Source organism: Panthera uncia (assembly GCF_023721935.1).
Source record: "Panthera uncia isolate 11264 chromosome A3 unlocalized genomic scaffold, Puncia_PCG_1.0 HiC_scaffold_11, whole genome shotgun sequence".
Taxonomy (NCBI): domain Eukaryota; kingdom Metazoa; phylum Chordata; class Mammalia; order Carnivora; family Felidae; genus Panthera; species Panthera uncia.
In genome coordinates, this window is record NW_026057578.1 from 64820026 (window position 1) to 64841032 (window position 21007).

The 21007-nt window shown below is 55.4% G+C and overlaps 1 protein-coding gene across 1 annotated transcript in view; it reads left to right on the plus strand.

Annotated features, from left to right (window-relative positions):
* The window catches only part of TTC7A (tetratricopeptide repeat domain 7A), a 120035-nt gene extending 99592 nt beyond the window's left edge, over positions 1-20443 (plus strand). The window contains exons 19-20 of the mRNA XM_049650220.1: positions 6271-6473; positions 18169-20443. Coding sequence (XP_049506177.1) covers positions 6271-6473; positions 18169-18390 — 425 coding nt within the window. The 3' untranslated portion in view covers positions 18391-20443. The remainder of the gene's footprint in view (positions 1-6270; positions 6474-18168) is intronic.
* The last annotated feature ends 564 nt before the right edge of the window (positions 20444-21007 follow it).

Sequence of the window (21007 nt, forward strand, 5' to 3'; positions counted from 1 at the left end):
CCTAGAAACGCACCAGGCCAACATGGCCTTCTGATCGAGAACTGCCCGAGTGAAGCTCCTCGCCTGTTTTCTGGTTACCCTGAGTGCCCATCTCTACCCAGGGGGTGGCGCCTACAGACATCCAGGGGAGATGCAGAAGGCACTGCAAGTAGATGGTTCTGGAGACTGGTGGACATTGCAAGTCAGAGGCAGAATGTGGTTACCTGGGAATCTGAGGTTTCCCGCTGCCTGGATTTCACATATGGTCCTATTAGCATGCAGTACTCCCCCTACTCCCCCACCATAGGTTCTGAATGTGGCAGAGGGGGACAGTAACTGGGCCAGGATTTACAGGCTAAACAGGGAAGCATTTTAATAATGCAAACATTGCCACAGCTAGCACAGGAGGGTCCCTTAGGATGCTAGGGATGTGTGGGAGCTGTGTTCCACAGCCGGCTTGTTGCATCCTGAGTAGGAAAAGGAATGTTGAAAACTCCAGAGGGATATTAAAAAAAGCCTCCCCTTAGGCAGAGAGCCCCCTGTCATCTGCTAAGACATGAAGCCGTAACGGCTCCCAAGAGGCACACCGGAGCCCCGGCCCCTACATGTGCTTGGGGTAGGAAGCTGCCCACACTGGGCCTTCACCAACTTCAAGGGGCACATCAGCAACCCGGCGATCAGATCGGAGTTGTGCATTGCCTACTCTAGAGTTCCCAAGGCCTTTGGTTTAATGACACATGTTGTTTACTACCATCAGCAAATGAACACATTTTTGCATTTCACAAACCTGCTTGCATTTCTCAAGTATGCTGCTTTATGCTCCGGATGCTAGTTCATCCTGGTAACTCCAGGGAAGGAGTAAGCCTGTAATTAGGCTTGGGAATTATCAGTGTAAACACATGCCTTTCGATAACTTGCACATTAGCCTTTCTTCTCTGGATGTTATCCTAGATATTCAGCCTACAGAGAACTCTCAAGAACAAAATCTGAATGCCACGAACGTGGTGCCAAGTAAGGGTTGGGCAGAGTGGCATTAGGAGACAAGTTTGGGTGTGTGTGACCAATCCAAAATGGCAGTGGCTTCTGCAAAGTAGACGCTTTGTAAGAAAAACAAAGCGTCTACCTTGCAGAAGCCACTGTAACAACTCAGAAGCCATTGTAACAACTCAGAGATGGAGGCCTTGACTGGGATGACAGCTGTGCTCTCCTGGTCCAGGGACCCAGGTTCCTTCCATTTCATTGGCTCTGCTCTACCTGGGGAGTCACTCTCACCCCTGTGATCTATGATGGCTCTTCACCACATTCACCTTCCCAGGCATAACCAGGAAGAGTGGGAGAAGGGGACACCCCCTCCCAGTCAGGGCATATTTTGGAATTTGCACTAATCACTTCCCCTCATGATCCACCAGCCAGAACTTAGTCACATGACAGCAACTAGCTGCATAGGACTGTGGGAAATGTCACCATCCTGGTTGCCTATAAGCCCTGTTAAAAAGCAGGGGCTCTGTCATTATAGGAGAAAGTGGGGATAGATTGAGGGACAGCAGCCACAGCCAGAAAGGGAAGGAAGAAAGTGTGCCAGGTTCTTTATTCTGAGAATGGGAGGATTCTGGAGCAGTCTGCACTCCATAAGCTACCAGCATCACCAGCCAGCATTTGCTGAGCACTTACTGAATGAAGGGCTGCCCTTCTTCAAGCCTCTTCAAGCCTCCGCCCATCCCAGTCAGATGTGAGAAGCATCACGGAGGGCTTCCACTTGAGAGATCCATTCCAGGAATGTTGCCTCTTTAGCAGAGGGTCTGTGTGATGATGGGAGAGGCACCAGGACTAACAGATGCTCCAGGATCCTGTGTGTCGAGAGGTGCCTTCCAGAAGAGCAAGATGGCCCACCTCCCTCTTTCACTGAAGCTCATGTCTCTGGGAGCTAACAGTGTGCTAGAGAAAGGGAGACAGATGTAGGGAAGAGATCCCCTAACCTGGATATCCAGGGCACTCATGGGCGGCCATGGGCTTTCCCTCAGCGGGGGGAAGTTGGCCCAAGTCCCAGCTCCCAAATGGCGGATTCACCACGTCTGGGCACTGGGCACAGAGCTCCAACTGCTAAACAGATCCGTCGAGCAAGAGCCAGTAACCCCACTGGTCCAGGCTGAATCTGTGCCCGGAAACCCTTTGCCCAAGGCATCTCGGGATGGGAGACCCAGCCTTCTATGGGGACAGTACTCAGGAGGCCCTGGGCACTGGCAGGTAACGGCTGTCGTGCTGTCAGCTGGGCAGACTGGAGAACTGGGGTGGGTGGCCAGGGCAGTGTCTGACGGTCATGTTTATTATAACATTGCAGTCAAGGGAGAAACAGCCTCACCAGTGCCCCCCGCCCACCTCCTCTCGTGCTTTTCTTCCATTCCTCCTCATCCCTCTCTTTGTCTTCCCTCACGCTCCCCTCTGTCCCAGCTCCCCGCCCTTCTCCCTCCTGCCTTCTGTGCCTCCTTCCCACGTACCCTCTTCTCTTGCTCTGGCTTTTTCTTCTTTCCTCTGCCTGCACCCCCTCCTCCCAGCTGCAGAGATAGTGAGGAGAGCATTTAGGGACAGGAAGTCAGGAGCCCAGGCCCTGCAGCTTTGATTCCCTTGTGGCCTGAGGTAAATTGGGCCCCCTCTCTGGGTCCCTGGGATGGAGGGTCTCAGACCAACCTGCAAAATGCCTTCAGACCTTCGGATTCTCAGTGTTATTCTTTCGGTTCCATGATTGTCTCTCTCTTTCCTTCCTTGTCCGCCTCCCTTCTGTCACCTTTATTCGGGGTGTCCATATGTCCTGATGGTCTGCTCCATGAGGAGGACACCTGTTTCCTTTAGGGGGATAGTTTTGGTGATCCCTTCTGGGGTTCAAGGCTAGCTAAGGGCCTAACCTTAACTTCTCTCCTAAGCTTTTCCCTGAGGGGCCTCTGCCTTTAGCCTGAGTGCCAAGTGCACTCTCACATGGGGAGGCTCCTGAAAGGCCTTAGACATGACCCTGGGCCCTCCCTCCCCCTGCTCCTCAGCTTAGAACTAGTCCAAGGGCAAGGCCCTCCTTGCAAAGAGGGTGTGCAAATAGCCGGTGAAAAGTGAGTTCATCCCCCAACCTGGGGGTGGGGTGGGGCTTTGCTTTGGCCAAAAGACTGGAACCAGCTCAGGGTGCAGGGTTAGATCAGGATGCCTCAGAAAAAAAAAACAATAAAAGGGACTGTTGCAAAGCTCCAGGGAACAGATGTTTTCCATTTGGAGCCTGCCGGGAGAAGCACAGAGGGGGGGCTGGTAGAGAGAGATGGACAGAAGAGGGAGAAAAGCTGAGACAGAGAGGTAGGAGGAGAGGTCAAGAGCTGGCAGAGAGGAGATGAGAGAAGTAGGGAAATCGGGAGGGAGAGAAAATGAGCTGAGGGGATGGGAGAGGGGCCCTCGACACTGGGGACAGCTAGGTCTGTTTGCTGGGGTGGTGAACTGGACCGTGAGAATTCAAGGAAAGTCCAGTAACAGGGAGTGTTCCTCCAGCCCTGGCAGGGGGAGGCCCGGATGGGTGGGCACCTTGGGGCCCTAGCAGTCAAGGCCAGGAGGTCAAGAAATCAGGGCAGTGCGCGGGTGTGGTGCCACGCTACGGCCAGAGCATAGGCTGGTTGACTGTCTGGGGAGCACCATGTTTGGTAAAACAGTTGCCCAGGGACGCTGAGGCTAGGAAGAAGGGGTGTACTGCAGCCCCCAGACCTGTGGGCCTGTCTGCAGGTCAGAGGCCCCGCCCTGGAGTCTGAGCATGCCAGGGACTGTCTGCAAGGCAGCCAGGAGCCCTCAGGAGACCTTACTTCTCTGGCTCTGTTCTGTGTCATCTGGTTTCCTGCCTAACTGGTAATGAAGTCCATCGGACCAAAGCAGCCCTACCTATTTTTCAGGGCATGTTCTCTGCTGTATGGCCAGCCTGACAAGGGCTAGGGCCACAAGGAAAGAAGGAGGTGGGGATCCCTGTAATTGAAATCTGTTGATATGAAGGCACTGTGAGGAGTCACCAAGGGAGACCCCAGGAGCAGCCTCCAGAGACAGGGACTCAGGAGACAGGACAGCAAGTTGTAAACAGCTTAATGAGCCATGCCAGTACCAGGCAGGCAGGCAGGTGGGCTGGGCCTGCTGGGCAAGGTCTATGGGAGTGGAGAGCCTAGCCTCTGAGCTGAGCTCCTGGTGGTAGAGGAAGCAGCTACAGGGGCTGGTGCAGGACAGGCCTCCCCGCCTCTGGCACTCACACCATACGCCTCCTTCTGCTTCTCCCCCTCTCCTCCAGTGACCCTGGGGAGTTCGGGCAGGTCACAGTGGAGCCCAGCCCTCCAGGTCTGCACAACCTCCCTTTTGTCTGCCTGTCTAAGCACCCCTGTACTTTCAGGCCCCTGTTCCAGTGTTGCCTCCCCCCAGGAAGACTTCCCTGGCCACACCAGCACAGCTGACCTGACCCCTTCGGAGTGCCCAGAGTTTTCAGAATTGGCACTTGGCGCTCCATTGCCCTGGCTCCCTCCAGCAGTTTGGTCGCTCCGCTGCCCCACCTCCCCTCTTTATCCTTCTCATGGGGGTGGGCCAGGCACATGGTCAGCACATTGTAATTGCACACTGGGCCCTCAGTTATGAAGGCACCCTGCTCAGAGCCCCAGGCAGCAGCTCCAGAAGAGAACGTGACAGCACAGCAGAGGAGAGCTTAGACAGAGTTAGACAAACCCCTCCCTGCAAGGCCCTGGGCTCTAAGGCTGCCCTTCCTGGCCTCACCTTCCTGCACTTTCTGCCTTGGGACTCTGCAGTTCAGGTTGTCTACAGGGACAAGAGCCTGCGTTCCTCTTTAGCCTTATCCTGGGGGCCTGGCTCCTCTGTGTTTACTTAGTTCTTCCAAATTCTCATCTCCTCTAGAGACAAAAAGCATACCCTTGCTCAAAAAGGCCTCTGTAGTATTGTAGGATGTGGCAAGCTACTTTGATTACACAATGAACCTTAGGCAACATTCACGCTGAGTACCCCCAAATGCTGTGTGCTGCAGTTGAGGCCTTAGGCTTCCTTCCTGCTTCTTGTTGAAACAGGAAGACGATGCCTGGGCCCAGGTTTTCCACCTTGTTCTGGGAGCTTCTTTGGGGATGTCTGTTATCTACCCGCCCCAGACCTGAATTAGTGTAACCTGAATTAGTGTAACCTCAGCCCTTGGCCTGTGCTAGGAACAGCTCCTGGCAGAGCCACAAGCCAGGCTCTGCGTGCCCTTCTGTGCTCCCATCTGTGTGCAGGCACCAGCCCCGGGAGGGGCAGCTGAGCCCAGGGCTGCCGGAGAGGAAGGCTGAGGGGGCCACGAGGCCGTGCTGCAAGCCCAGCCGGCCTGTTTCTAAAAGTGCCTGTTGTGGGTGTGTACCTGTGCAGCGTGGATCTGAAATGCGCCTTTACGTGGGCTGGCCTGAGATCGGAGAGATGGCCCCATTTTCCACAGATCTGCAGGGAAGAGGGCAAACTGGTTGTGGGACAGATCTTTCCTGCTTGTTGGTAAAAGGCACGTGCATTACCTATTCTCTCAGTGTGGCAGAAAGCCCTGGGCTTTGGAGAGAGGCCGGAGCTGCTAGGAGCCCAGCTCTGCCTCACCCCTTTCCACTGAGGGACTAGAGTGACGCCCTGCCTCCCTCAGCCTGGTTTGTTAGCACAGGGCTCATGAGAGCACCTCCTAGGAGAGTCAGATGAGAGTAGACACTTTGCAGAAGCAGGCCTTGGCCCACGGTCTCAAGGAGTGTGGGCCTTGTGGTAGCACACACCTGCATCCTCCTGATCAGCTTCCATCCCCCACCCCGAGACTCAGGGTCACCAGGTGAAGTGAGGGACACTGCAGAAAGCCACCTGACCTTTACAGACGCCACCCGTGCCCCCACTGCCAAGCTTGGAGGTCAAGACAACCTGATGCAAACCCTAGGTCCACAGCTGACTCTCCCTGTGGTCTTAAGGTCACTTCCCTACCCTCTCTGTGCCCCAGTTTCCTCCTCCCTGAAGCAGGGTAATAAAAGTGCTTGTTCTACAAGCTGCTGTGAGCGTCAGTGGAGACGGTCCATGTGGAACATGTAGCGCGGTGCCTGAATGGTTCGGAAACCATTCTCTGCTATTGCCCCCACGGCCCAGAGCCAGCCCCGCCCATGCTGTGACTCGAGGGATGGCTTCCACCACCTGAGACCCTCCACTCTGGGGGCTGCCAGTCAGATGCAGGGAGGGGTCCTCTGCCTCTGGCTTTTCCTACCGCTGTCACCTCCCACTGTCCTTCTGGTTTCACAGCTGAGCTGTTCATGGAGCAGCGACACCTCAAGGAAGCGGGTTTCTGCATCCAGGAGGCAGCGGGCCTCTTTCCCACCTCACACTCGGTACTCTACATGCGGGGCCGGCTAGCCGAGATGAAGGGCAGCTTGGAGGAGGCCAAGCAGCTGTACAAGGAGGCACTCACGGTGAACCCCGACGGTGTGCGCATCATGCACAGCCTGGTGAGTCAGCCCCCCGGCCCCCGAGAAAGGCATCAGGGCCCTTCTGCCCTCTCACCCTCTCCACTGTCTGCAGGTGCCCTGCCGCCCCTGTTCCCCGGTGCTTGGGGGGAGGTGGCTTCCTCCCTGCTCTGTTGGGAGACACAAGTGTCTTACGGAGGCAGGGCCATTCCCCTTCAATCAGAGCCTGGCTGAGTTGATGAAAAAATGTAGGTTTGGTTGATATTCCTTGTGACTTCCTTTTTGCTGTAAGTTTCGGTAAAGCAGTGTAGCCCCAAAGGCATTTCGCTATTCCTCATCAGACCCTTGCCCTGGACACACTAGGCAAATGCTCTGCTTTCTGGGAGTCTCCAGTGCCTCCGTGATCACCAGGCTGCCTCTCCCATTTAAGAGGAGCTCTGTGCCTCTTTGGTGTCATTTAGAGGATGTCCTGAGATGGGCTGTCACGTCAGCCCTGACTCAAGCACACATGGAAAATGGCCCCTGGGGTGGTACGAGGGCCCAGTGGCCCCCAGTCCGGCAACATGGCGCTCAGGACGTGGGTGCCCAGGGCTCGGTGACTTTCCGTGGGAAGGTTTGGAGGCAGAGAGCAGGATGCTGGTGTTCTTGGCCTGGCCTTGCCATTCTCTTTCTGGGTGATCGTGGGCTTCTCTGAACCTCGGTTTTACTTATCTGTGCAGTGGGGATTCTCTGGTGCAGGAAACATTTACTGAATACCTGCTCCAACAGTTGGTATAGTAGACTAGGGATAGCCATTTTTTTCCCTTCCTTCCTTAGCTGCTTTGAGAGAGCCAGTATCAGGATAAATGTATTGATCCGAATGTGTACAGGCCTGCACATGCACAGTGATTTTTGAAGTATAATTCATGAGCATACCATTAGCTACACGGTCTTGCCCTGTCAGGGTCCAGGTTCCACCCCAGATGTCCCCCTTTGACAGTTCTTTAAGGGGAGCAACCATAAGGGCGTCACTGACACCTGCCACATGGAGAACACAGAGGGATCAGACTGACTCCAGATGGCTGGAGGGTTATCATTGCCAAAAGGGGTCTGATTCGTTCACGAGAAGCCACAGGGAGTTCGATTTCCGCTCAGTGTCAGGAAAAACCGTACAGCTCTTAGAATAGTCCAAGTACAAACTCAGGAACCGTCTGCTGAAGACACTGCCAACAGAATGGAAACACCACTTGGGGGAGGAGCTGGGCCAAGTCATCTTTACAAGGTCCTTTCCAGCCCAAGAGTCCCTGAAAACAGATTACAGTAGAGACTCCCAGCTCAGCTATTACTCCTGCTGCCCGATTTCTTAAAGGATATCTACTTTGGACCCATGTGAATGTTCAGCGTTAGCTGAAGAAAGCCCACGCAGTGACATCACACCTGGCCCATGTTCCCCTCCACATGGCTCTGTGTTGCCTTGCAGTCTGCTCAGCAAATGTTTGTTTTTTGCAAGGCACGTCCTCCTTCCTCCCGCAATTCAGACATGAGTTCCTCTAACAAATGCCTCCCCGGAGGTCACATCCAGACACTTGATTAGGGAGGTGGGAGGGAGGATGTGGGCTCTGTCATCAGGCCTGCAGCCAGGCAGAGATGTCTGCCTTCCACTGCACTCACGGATATGTGCCTGCCGGCTCAGTCCCTAAAACCCAATAACAAGTACAATTTTGAAGTAACAGTGTACCATTTTTCATTTATGCTTATTATTGTTTGTAGTGATTTTCCTGAAATTGAAGCAGTTTCCTAGGGTGGGTTTCCATGGTAACTCAATAGCTGTCCAGAGTGGCTCCCTGCAGATGTTTCTGAAATGGTCCCTTTTCTCTTCCCGGGGTGCCTTGCTGATTTGATGAAATTAGAGCAAGTCAGGGCCAGGCCTGCCCACTGTTGAAAGTTACAAGCAACCAGAGGGGCAGTCGGCTCTGGCGTGGGCAGCCCATTTGCTTTCCACATGCTCTGTTCCTGCCAGCATCCCACACATATGCATGAAGAATAGCAAATTGCAAGCCTGGAGATTTACTAAGCACTCTTTCCCCAAAGACACAGGAAGGAACACTTTGGTATGTTGATCACCAGCATTCCCTGATGTGAGTGCCTTCCCTGTGCTGGCTTCAAACTCAGGACATCTAGGATCTAATCCTGGCTCTGGCCCCAATTCACTTGGGTGATTTAGGAAAAGACACACTTAACTTCCATGTTCCTGATGTCTCCTTTTGTAAATGAATAATAATCTACATCATTCCTAGGTCACTTCTAATCAAATGAGGTGGCACATGTGAAAGTGCTCCTAAAAGTCTTCAGTGCAACATCAGAGAAGGCAGAACAACATATAAGCCTCTAATCTCCAGTCCCATACCCGTGACAGACATTGCTAATCAATCACAGAACTTTTTCTCACCAAGCACACACGTGACCTTTAGATGTTCTTTACCATGGTGCAACATCAGGGGAACCACTACCTGTTGGTCTAAGTCAACTTGGCATTTATGTAAGGGATTTGCCATAAAAATAATAGAGTGATGGAGACACATCAGTTGTCTCAACCTTCATGAACTCTGGAGGTGGGTGCATTCTTGGAGAACTATCCAGAGAAAAAAATGTGAAGGGGAACTGATACCCATCCAGACCCCCATGCAGTTAGTCATTGCCAAGGCAGGTTCCCAAGGAGTGCATCCTGGCCTTGCCACACCACGGTGGTTCTCTAAGGACATCAGCCTCTGTCTGATAGGGGCAAGGAGAGGAGAGGCACCCCTCCCCTAAGAGCACAGCCACCCACAGGCTGGGCCAGGAGAGCTCTGGGTCCCTCGGTGAGCTGTGTGGGTGCCACCTTCAGCCTTACAGTCCTTAGGGCAGGATCGTCAAACACCAGGGGGGCCAGCCTCAGGGCCTCTCCCTAGGGCTGTGTGCATGGGGACAGGAACTTTGAGGACAGGCCAGAGAAAGCTTCTGGGAGTGGAAGGTGATTGCTTTTAGGAGGCAGGGTCCTGGCATTTCTAAGAAAATGAACTTTGGCCCCGAAACAGGTTCTCTACTCTCCGGGTCCTGCCACCCTCCCTGCCCTGGATGTGATGGGAGGCATTTCCATGGTTCAGGCTCCACCCTGGGCTCAGCTCAGGCTTTTCTACCCAACAGGCAGGAAAGAGACACCAGCTTAGCGGTGCTTTGCCAGGGAAGTCTCCACTGTGCCTCAGCAGTGCCCCAGAAGTGTCTGTGCCATCAAACCCCAGCCCTGCAGGCAGCCACCTCCACTAGGCTCACGGAGGGCCAGGTTGCTTCAGGAGACTGCCAGGTACAGAAAGAAAATGCCATGCTCTCTGCAGATGGAAATTCCCAGTGAAATCTCAGGAGCAGATCCTAACAGTCTTTGCCAGCTAGGTCTCAGCCTCCCCACCAGGTAGCCAGAAACCCTACTCACTCAGCCTGGGCGTTCAGCACTTAATTTACAGGCAGAAGAATCTCGTTACGGAGGGGAAGCCTGAACTCGACTTGCCTGCTCTGAGGAAACATGAGAAAGGAAGCAGAGGAGTTGGCCCCCAGGTGACAGTGTTTCAGAAGGGCTCCATGGGCTTGGTGGAGAGGAATCTGAGGTGCCTACACCCCTCTCTCTCTGAGCCTGTCTCTGCCCTGCCACCTCTCAGGAGTCCTTCTGCATCTCCAAGGGAACAAGGATGCCTGGGGAAGGCAAGGAACCCAGGAGGGACTAATGGAATGGTCAAGTCACTGAGAGCCCTCCCAGGAGGACCATGAGGTCCCCTGACTTTAATGGTGGGAGGGTCACTAGCCTCGGCCACAGGCTGACTCATTCTCCTTGCCCGCCCCTTGCTTGAGCCAGGAGTGTGGATGCTTTGATGCAGCCTGTCTCACTGCAAGAGACAGCTCAAGAGCGTCGGCCAGGAGTGGACAGGCATGCTGCATCCCTGCACCTGTGTCTGTGGGAGGCCCCCACCCTGCTGTCCCAAGGACAGGCTCTGGGGTTTCCTCGCGCCTCTCTGGCCAGGCTTCCCTGCTCCTCACTGGCTCTTGCCCGTGGTCATGCTTTCTTCGTAGGCCGGAGTTCCAGGCTCTCATTGCTCCATCTCCCCAGAACGCTTTCCTCCTTGGGCACCCCAGCAGCAAGGGGGGAAACTGCCCTAAATGAACTTTGGCTCCTGTGATGTAATTCCTGGGGATGTAATTTCTGAAGCAGTCCTGGCCAGGTGATCCAGCCTCTTCTGTCTCCAGATGCCCCTGGAAAGACAGGAAGACAGCGTTTCTGTCATCCATTACCCCAATGAGAGTGGGGCAGTGAATTATTTCTCTGCATTCGTCCCCTCTCGCTCCCAGCATGAAGTTTGCTGCCTCGTTCCTCAAGTGGGCTTGAGGGATCAGGGGCATGGCCATAGTGTGGCCAGCTCAAGAGACTCTGGCCCCTCTTTCCCCACGCTGGGACTTGCCGCACCTGCCCTAAGTCCCTGGAAGCTCCCCACCACCATTCCTGTGCTCCCTAAGGCGAGGCCTGAGTCAGCCAGGACCAGAGCTCCGCCCTGCCTGCCCCGAGGTTCTGGGCTAGGCCTTTTGCAGGTGCTGTGGGAATCCTACAAGCTCTGCTGTCTGAGGCCAGACAGGTGAACTCTGGATGCACAGAGCTCCTGCCATCCTCCTCCCCTGACTGGCCCCATCCCCAATCCTGGAGGGCAAGACTAGACTGGAGAGGTGACACATCTAAGACCGACAGATAGCCCTGCCATCCCTTGAGTTCTGAAAGCCTTAGAGATTACTTCCCCTCACTGGCTCAGTTTTCTCTTGTCTCAAATGGGGATAATAATTCAGGTCCTTGTGACCTCAAAGGGAAGATTTTAGGGCTCAGATAGGCTGAGTGCTGTGAAAAGGTAAGTCAGCACCAGGCATTTTTGTCATCATTCATGTGGAGGATGTGATAGCAAATGGCCTAAGGCTGAGCTCCACCTGTGACCAGACTGCTTGACTTCCTGCTGTGGGACAAGGGTCATTGGCCCAGATTCCCTTGGGCTGCCTGGTGGCCCATGGTGCCAGCAGGGTGCTGAGAAGGTAGGGAGGGGATGCTGGGCGAGGACCCAGGGCCTCAGAGCTCCCTGTAGTTTTCCTCTGAAGCTGTGTGGCTGGGTTTTTTTCTTTTTATGTTTCTATTTATTTTTGAGAAAAAGAGAGAGAACGAGCATGAGCAGGGGAGGGACAGAGAGAGAGGGAGAGACAGAATTCAAAGCAGGCTCCAGGCTCCGAACTGTCAGCACAGAGCCCAACACAGGGCTCAAACTCAACAAACCGGGAGATCATGACCTGAACTGAAGTCAGTCAGACACTCAAGCGACTGAGCCACCCAGGCGCCCCTGGCTGGGATGGTCTTTAAGCCCCAGTGTCAGAGCCAGCTCGTGTCTAGAGGTTGGAACACAGCCTTCAAGGCTAAGTGACCTGGACTTGAATCCTATTTTGCCTATATTCACTATTCCTCCATGACCAAGCCCTTCAGCCTCTCAGAACCTCAGTGCCCTCATCTGTAAAGTGGTAATCACAATGCCAAGCACCTAGGTCTCTTGTTAGAATTAGGTTAGGGGCACCTGGGTAGCTCAGCGGGTTAAGCATCTGACTTCGGCTCAGGTCATGATCTCGCAGTTCATGAGTTCGAGCCCCATGTTGGGCTCTGTGCTGACAGCTCAGAGCCTGGAGCCTGCTTCAGATTCTGTGTCTCTCTGAGCCCCTCCCCTGCTCACACTCTGTCTCTCTCTCACAATAATAAACTTAAAAAAAATTTTTTTTTAAGAATTAGGTTAAATAATTGTGTAAGTGAATGGCCCAGTGGTTGGGGTTACTTTTACCTTTTTCACTGTGAAGCACAGCTCCCAGGCAAAGTTCAGATGCTCTTTGTTTGCAGAGGGAAGTAGAGCCAAGAGCCAAGTTCCAGAGATTGTTTGTAGCAGAGCCTCTCTGTCCTTCCTGAGCCCATCAGGCGAGTCTGGCCAAGGCAGAGATGTGCAGGACCCGGGCCCCAAGTGCCCTGTGCCTGGGACAAGGGTATACACAGTGCAAGGCCATGCTGACCTTAGCCGAGAGCAGGGAATGCCTGCTCAGTAGGCAGGAGTCTGAGTTGAGGGTGAGAACAGTTTCACAGCTGGGCTCTTCAGCTAAACGGGCATGATGTGAGGCTGCTCGGAGGAGCAGCAGGGAAGGCCAGGTTCTAGGGAGGCCCTGCTTGGCTTTCCACTATGGGCTCTGTTGTGGTCAGGCAGGCTCAGCCTCTGCTTCCTGACTTTCAGGAGGAAAGGGTCCTGAGCAGCTGAAAAGTGAAACCCAGTGCCTGGCCCTCTGAAGGTTCCCTGCTCTGAATGAGACTGACAAACACACAGATGAGCAGGTTTTCTGGTTCCTGGGGCCTGATGCCTCAGGGTCCAGGACACCCCACCTGCTCTAGGCTTCTCCCTCCTTGTTGGCTTCCTGAGCTGTGGCAGGTGGCTTTGAGAATGCAGGCAGCCTGAAGGAACCGGAAGGCCCGGAAGCCTTGTGCTGGGTGTGCAGAGACCCTGAGTTCTCTCACACATATACAGTCCCTCTTCACAGTCAGCTTCTGCCCTACCAGCTCCGGTAGACGGGAACATTGCTCTGTTTGGCAGGAAAGTTCAGCGGGAACGTCTTGTTGGCCATTTGACCTCCTCCTGCTGTGGTTTTATTGCGAGTTTTCTCTCCCTCGTCCCTTCCCAGTACTACCTGAGGTCTACATTCCCTGGTGGGAAAGTAGAGTGGACGGGGAGGGAGAAGGGAGTTCCAAAGGCTCACTGTGTGGGGAGGTGGGAGGGCAAGGCCAGCATGGGCCTCACTGGGGTTCAGGCCCGTGCCCACCCACCTCATTCCTGGGCTGACACAGCCCCCAGACCACACGGCGCACCCTCAGCCCTGGTTCAGAGACCTTCAAGAGGGTGAAGGCAGGTTCCCCTGGCTCTGGCTCAGGACTTTTGGAAAATCTTGGGCTTCACTGTGGTCTCCTGAAGTCCTCACCAACCCTGACAAGGAAGTGGTGCCTTCTGTCAGGCTGTCATAGACTCAGGTCAGAACAATAGTTAAGCACTGTCGGCTTAATTTCGCTCCAGAATCGATGGTCTGAAAGACTCATCGTGTCTGGAGCGTGCAGCAGGGTCCAGCCTTCCCCTTGTCCAGTATGCCAGCACCCACCCCTCCTGCCCAGAGAAAGGAGCTTCTGAAATGGCACCACCCCACTCACTGCCCATCACAGGGCATTCACTTTGAGAACATGAAGTCCAGGCTCCTGACCTAGCCCTGAGGGCCTAGCTGTGCTCCTGGGTAGGCAGAGCCTCCAGCCGGCCCAGAACCTGAAACCAGCCCAGAATGTGGGAGGAGGAAAGGCCCAGCCCCCTGCCTAGGGACAGGGCTGGCAAGGGAGCCCCCCAGGACGTGATGGGCCTTCTCATCAAGCCAGTGTGTATCTCTGAGCCTGGCCCTGGTCTTGTGAAGACAACCCCCACCGAGAGGCCCACCGAGAGGCTGAGCCTAGAGGCCCACCGGTGTTCCTGGACATCTCACCTCTGTGAGGGTGAGGGACAGGAGGAGGAAGGAAGACCTGGGTTCTGCCACAGGAGCATGGCCACCTCTGCTACTCCCGAAGACCCCCACCTTGCTGGGCTCCAAGTGAATCGGTGGAGCTTGTCAATCAGGTGCTGGGTAGAGTCTAGAAGGATTTGTGCCCCTTCTCCTAAAGGGGAGGGAGGACCAGCCCCGGGGGCCTTGGAGCTGTCCCAGGTCCAGGAGGGATGTGGTGCTATGTGGGCTCTGTTCTCAGCCTGGAGAGACAGCTCATTCCCAGTCTGGTTGGACAGGTTGAGGCTGACACACCTGGGAGGACCTGGGGCCTGCTGGGAGGTGGGGGGGTGGGGTGGCTGAGCTGGAGCTGGAATGTGGGCCGACCCCCTCCCCCCACACACACCACAGGGTGTGTCAGCCTCAGGGTGGGTGGAGGGAGCAGCCTCAGAGGTGACCCCACCCCAGGCTCCTCCCTGCAGCCCTAGGGTCCCCTGGAAGAGGGCTCCTGGGACCAGGAGGCTCTAGCACCTCTAGCTACTTCCCTGCTTCCCAGCTGGAAAGGCTGTTACAGAATCCCAGGAATGTGCCTTGAGCTCAGAAAGAAAATTCCCAAAATAACTTCTATAAATACTTGAGGGTAGGGACAGGGAGGGAGCTCTCAGCCTGGCCTGCAGCTGGCCTAGCTCTAGGGGCTGCTTCCCAGGGCAGGCCTTCCCTAGAAGAAGACAGACACGCACACGCACGCGCGCACACACACACACACACACACACACACAGAGTCAGGACCTTCCTGCTGCCCCTCCCCTCTGGGGGACAGTGTCAGGCACTGAATTAATGGGGTGAAATGCAGTAGCAATTCTCAAAAAGGAAGTTGGGGGCCCTTCTTTCCCTTCTTCCCCATCCCAGGCCCATGTACCGCCCCCCCCCCCCCCCCGAGAACCTAGTCTTCCAACAGGGAGGGTCCCCCTTAGAGAGCCCCTCGGGCTACCTGTCCTTGTGGCCTAAACAGGGCGGTAAGCATGCACACTGCCTATGGTGTACCTGGCTCCAAGCCTGGGACATTTCTTTTGAGCTGCCATCCTGTGAGGAATAGCAAAGCAGGCAGGAGCCAAGGACCCTGTCCCTCCCAGCCTAAGAAGGGGGCAGGGCAGGGATCCCACACCAGAGCCCACAGTAATGGAGCACAGTCTCAAGGTGATGGTGTGGCCAGGAGATGCTGACCTCGGGGAAGGCTTCCCCGGGGAGCAGGCTCCTGGGTGGTTGAGATGAGGCCAGATGCTGCCTCGTCTCTGAGGTCCAGGAAGGGAGGGAAGAAAGAATGGATGGAGTTGGGAATTTCTGGGAACTTCCCCCATAGCCCTGCCTTCCCCGAGCGACTGTAACCTGGTCCCTCCCACAGGCGCAGTGCTCAACTGCCATAACATTGCTTGCTAACTGCTACGGGTGGTGGCTATGACATCTCCCAGGTGAGGGTCAGAGGCTGAGTCACCAACAGGTCTGGTTTCTCTTGGCACAGGTGCCCCCTGGCCAGAGTCAGGTAAGAGTCACCAGGGACATTTGGATGGAACTGTGTTCCCACCATCTCCCTGGAGACCTATTCTCTGGTCAGCTGGGGTGGGGGTGCCAGGAGGGCGATGGAGGGCCCTTGGCACAGCGCCAGGCTGGGGGCAGAGCAGGTGAGACCTCACGTCTCCCCAAGGCAGGCTCTGCCCAGTTGTCAGGCAGCAAACAGCTCTGAGTTGCTACCAAACATGAACAGGCTGGTGTCTCAGGCAGGTGGCAGCAGATCCTGTTACAGGCCCTGGGCCTCGGGGCCCCAGCCTGACCCCAGACCGGTGTCTCCTTTCAGGCTCTGAGGTCAGCACCCCAGGGTGTGGGGGACATGATCCAACCCCACCCCAGTCCCCAGTCTTCACCCACAGAGAGCCTTGCCTTCTAGAGGAACCACTTCCTACTACTCCTCACTCAGGCAGGACCCTCCGTGCATCCTGGGGACCCTTCCGTTTGCTGTCTGCCCACCGTGCGCCCTGACTACATGATTTCAAACTCATCACTGCAGAACCTGCACGGTTACCCACTGGGAAACACCGTTCTGTTCCCTGGGTGCAGATGAGGAAACCACAGCTCAGAGAAAATGGGCCACTTGCCCACGGTCACTGCGCTTGTCAGTGGCAAAGCTGGGATTCCAGCCCAGCCGAGGTCTTCGGGCTGAGGAGCCCTGGCTTTTTCCTCTACATGAAACATGCAGAGGAGCCTTCTGCAAACTTCCTAACTGAGAGTCAAACCAGGAGAGAGAGAGAGAAACACACACACACACCCTGTTCAGCCTGCAGGGACGTCTGGCCCCTTTCCAAACACCCACACACTTCTTGAGATCAGGGGTTTTTGAACTCCGTTTTAGCAGTGGAGCCCTCTTGTCAAACAAAATCTCACATGGAAGCTCAGTATAGAAATCTTGGTGTATAAGATCACTGCAGCCCTGCCGTCTCTCTGGGAGGCTCTGCTGGCCCTCCCCATCTGTCCTCTTGCTCCTCCAGGGGCAGCCCTCACAGGGCTCAAACCTTCCGTTTTTGGTGCTTAATTTGGGTGTCTGGCAGCCTGTCGTCTCGCCTTCCTCCCCTCCTCCCTGTGGGCTCTGTTCCATCGTGAGCTGCTCAGGGTCCAGCTCCCAGGCCATGCGGGCAGCGCGGCTTGGCCTGGAGCCCTGCTGGCCAGACTGGGCACTGCCCTCTGGTCCCAGGCAGCCCTGAGTCAGCATGGCTCCCATGTGGCTCCGCCCTGCCGCAGCTCCCCTGTCCTCCACCACATCCGTGTGGTTCTCTGCAGACAGCTTCACCCTGGGTTGAAGAGGCACTGTGAATATGGCTCCCCATTGCTTTCCTGGCCCCTGGCCACAGGACCACCACCACCTAGCGCCTCTGGAGAGGAAGAGGCTTTTCCTAGGGCTTCCTGAGCACCATCTTTCACTCTTGCCTAATTGGTCGTGTTCCAAGCTCTCAGAGGACTTTATGAAGTCAGGCATGTGCATCTTCCCCAGTGGGTCTCCATAGCAACAGGGCCTAACTCTGGGGAGCGTGGTGAAGAGGAAAATGTTCCAGCTAAAAATGTACACGGCCATCAGTGGGCGAGCACCCAAGAGGGGGCTCCAGGCATATAGAAGGCAGCTTCCCTCCCCCACCCCAGCCTCCGTCTGTCCAGGAAGTCAGTGTTAGGCTTTACCTCAAATCTCTGAATGAGAGGAGGGCCCCCTGTGCTGCCACCCCGTGCCTCTGAGGGCTGGAACACAGATCAGTGGGATGGCACAAAGCAGCCTTTCTGGGACTGGAGGCTGCAGGGGGTTCTGGCTACCCCCCTACTCACCACCCTATCTCCCACCTCCAGGCACCCTCCCCAATATGAGTGGAAGAGGACATAGAAGGGACGGGGTGCCAGTTTCACTTCCCAAACGTTTATGACGATTCCTGTCACTTCCTCTCTGCCACGGGGGTTGTTGAAGACAAACAGCAGCACCAAGCTTCCTAGCCACCCCTGATCCATCTCCCCAGAGCCTCTCCTACCTGGCATCCGCCCTCCTGTGACCCTCACCTGCCAAGCCATCTGGGGACCCCAATGTCCCAGGAAGACCACTGCTGATGCAGGCAGAGGAGCTGCCCCCACCTACCTATAGGCTTAAAGTTGTAGAGTCTGAAACCCATGGCACACATCCCTCAGGGGGAAGGGTCCCACCACATGCAGCAGCAAGGCCTCAGGGTAACACACCCATTTGAGAGCTCACACATGCCAGACACTGTCCAGGTGCTTTACATAGACTGACTCCTGTAAACTTGACAAACCTAGAGGTGGATATTGTGGTCTTTCCCATTTACAGATGAGGAAACTGAGGACCAGAGAGAGGTAACTTGCCAGGATCCCCAGCTATAATGGGGAGATGCAAAGCCAGGTCTGCTGACTTGAAAGCTCATCCTTGGGGCCAGGAGGGACAGCACTCTCACAGCGGGTGATCTGGGAAGCAGGGCTGGGGCGGGAAGGTAGGATTTGCATGGGTAACAAGAACGGTCACTTGATGGTTCCCAAGCCTGAGACTTAGAGCCCTGCCCTGATGGCCAGGATGCCCCTGCTCCAGGATGCCCTTCACTAACCTCACCCTGTGCTTGCTCCCCAGGGTCTGATGCTGAGTCAGCTGGGCCACAAGAGTCTGGCCCAGAAGGTGCTGCGGGATGCCGTGGAGAGGCAGAGCACCTGCCACGAGGCCTGGCAGGGCCTGGGCGAGGTGCTGCAGGCCCAAGGCCAGAGCGAGGCCGCCGTCGACTGCTTCCTCACTGCCCTTGAGCTGGAGGCCAGCAGCCCAGTGCTGCCCTTCTCCATCATCCCCAGAGAGCTGTGACATTGCACAGCAGCAGCAGGGTGGGAGGGGGCTGCCCTAAGGAGTAGGGGGCAGGCAGATGCAGGCAGGCAGCAGGGAGTACAGGGCAGGGGTGATGTGGGACCTCAGAAAAATACATCTCTAGGGAACGCTTCTGCAGGCTGCAGCCCTACTTCTCCTCGCCTCCCCCACTCCAGCCCTGCTTTCCTTCCAGGGCCAGCTGGGTCCGGGAGCTGTTCTTCTGGAGCTGGGTGGACCAGATTTGCATCAAAAGCAAATTCTTTGCTCCTTGGGATTCAGACAGACATTGTGACGTCTATGAGCAAGGAAGTAGCTGGGAAGCCACATCAGCATGGGGGCATCTCTAAATGTGTTTGTGCATCATCTAAATGTACAGTAAGGGTCTGGTTCTCCTAGGTACTTCCCCCCCCCCCCCCCCCACTGTCTAGAAGCCCCCATACTATACCTACCACCTTCCACATCCCTGACCCTAGATTTTCCAGTGACTTTGCACAGGTATTAGCCTTGAACTTCAGCTCCCTGTTCTCCAATACCAAAGATGAGCGCCACAAGCTGCCCTCTGACTAGGCCACGAGGGTTTTCTCCTGTTCCTGACTTGGTGCCTCGAGAGATGGTATGCTTGGACCCTAAGTGACTTACAGTCATAGTGACCAGACTTGCTGCCCAAGAGCACAGGTTGGGGAGCCTTACAGCTGAACTTTACCTCTACCTGTGCCTCTGTGCCCAGGGAGCCCCAGGGTCCTGGTCTCAGCCCCAGTCGCACTACAGGGTTTTAGGTAATTCTCAGGTCTTGCCCAGAGCAGTCCGGGCTTGAAGATTCTGCTGGCAAATGGGAAGAAGTTAGGACCTCTGGGTCCCTCTCCCAGGTTTGAGTAATTGGAGGATGCCCAGCTTTGCCCCTCTTTGCCCTGTGAGGCCAGTTGGGCCCCACTGCTCTTCCCCTCTGCTGCCAAGTGCCTTTTGGGCCTCTGGTGCCTGACCAGGGGCACCGAGCACCAGCCCTAACTCTACTTCCATTTCTGCCACACTCACCTTTCTGGGAATATTCCCCAAATGGCCCCCCTAGGCTCTAGATCCTAGGATACAAACATGGCAGCTGGACCCAGTTCTTCCTAATACTTTGCATCAACATGCTCCTTCAAGCCTTAAGTTTCTGGGCTATGGGTACAATGCAGAACCCTCTGAGGACAATGGTATGAAGAAGGCAGTCTCTAGGACTGACCCCAGCACATCTCACCACCCACAGCCCATTACCACTTCAGGCTTTTATGGGTGACCCAACCCCCACCCCCACCCTGCCCATCAACCTGACCATTTGGCTCCCCCCCACCTGGGGCCCAGTGGGGACTGTGGAGACCAGAGGAGGGGACAGAGCAGATCCTTGTCAGCAGGGGACCTGGGGCTGGGGGGTTGGGTATCTTCCCTGTCAATTCCCTTAGCCCTGCTGTATGATGCTCTTGGAATTCTCCCCCAAGAAGTCAGCCCCTCCGGCCTATCAGGGAATTCCTTTTTTCTCTGCACTTTGGGTTTTAGTTTTAAAGCTCCATCTGGTACGTCTCTCTCATCTTAAGATGAGAGTGTGTGGACAGACTGGGCAAGGGCCGCCCTGGTTTGACATTGCCGAGTCTGCTCCTCAGAGGGAGACCTGTCCTCCTCACCTCACTGGCTCAGCACTGCACACCCCCAGGGGCCTCCCAGAGAGGGCCTGCCCCTCCTGGCCTTCCCACTCCGTAAGGAGCACTGCAGAGGACACCGGATCCTTCACCGCTTGGTTGAAGGATCTCTGTCTCAATGTGCACATGTATAAATATAATATATATATGTGTGTGTGTGTGATAGAGATCTATTTTTATCTGAAATTCTATTAGGAAAAAAACTAAACAGAAAAAGCAAATGCTATTGATTTGCCTCAGGGTGCCCAAAGATTGGTAGTCAGTTATTGGTAATAGGAAAGGCACCAAATGCATTTTGGCTTGCAGCATTCCTCTGGAGAAGCCTCAGAGGGCTGGGCCAAGCTGCTGGCAGTTTGAAATAAAGGTCTTGGATAAAGAGACCCTTGAAAGGGACACAGCGTGTTCATTTCATCCAACAGGTATCCTAGAACAGGCCTTGAGCGCCTAGTGAGGGGGGAGTATGGCATGGAGGAGAGAAGTCTGAGAGGTCACCAGGACAGGCCACACTAGTGGGAGGGGTGCGGGGGAGGGAGGGGCGCAGGAATAGACTTTGGTTTGAGCAGGTGAGAGCAGAGAGGGCTAGGGAGGTGCTGAAACCTGGAGGTGGGTGGAAGGAGGCAGAGGGGGGTCCAGGCGGCCTGCCACCTGTAACTCAGGTGGGCCTGAGCCCCCTGCTAACTCTCTAGCGCCCAGCTGGGAGAGACCAGGGCCAGACTCATCATCCGAACAAGAGAGCATGCCCTGCGGGCACTGCTGGTGGAGCATCTCCAGCACCTGGAGGAGAAGCACCAGGAGAGGGCTGCGTGGTGAGGATCCCGGCTGCATGCATCCTGGTCCGCCACCTGCACTATGAAGTCCATACCAGTACGCTCCTAAAACGTGTTACACCCATTTCTAATAGACTACATACACGTTAAAAACATGCATCAAAGTTTTGGAGGATG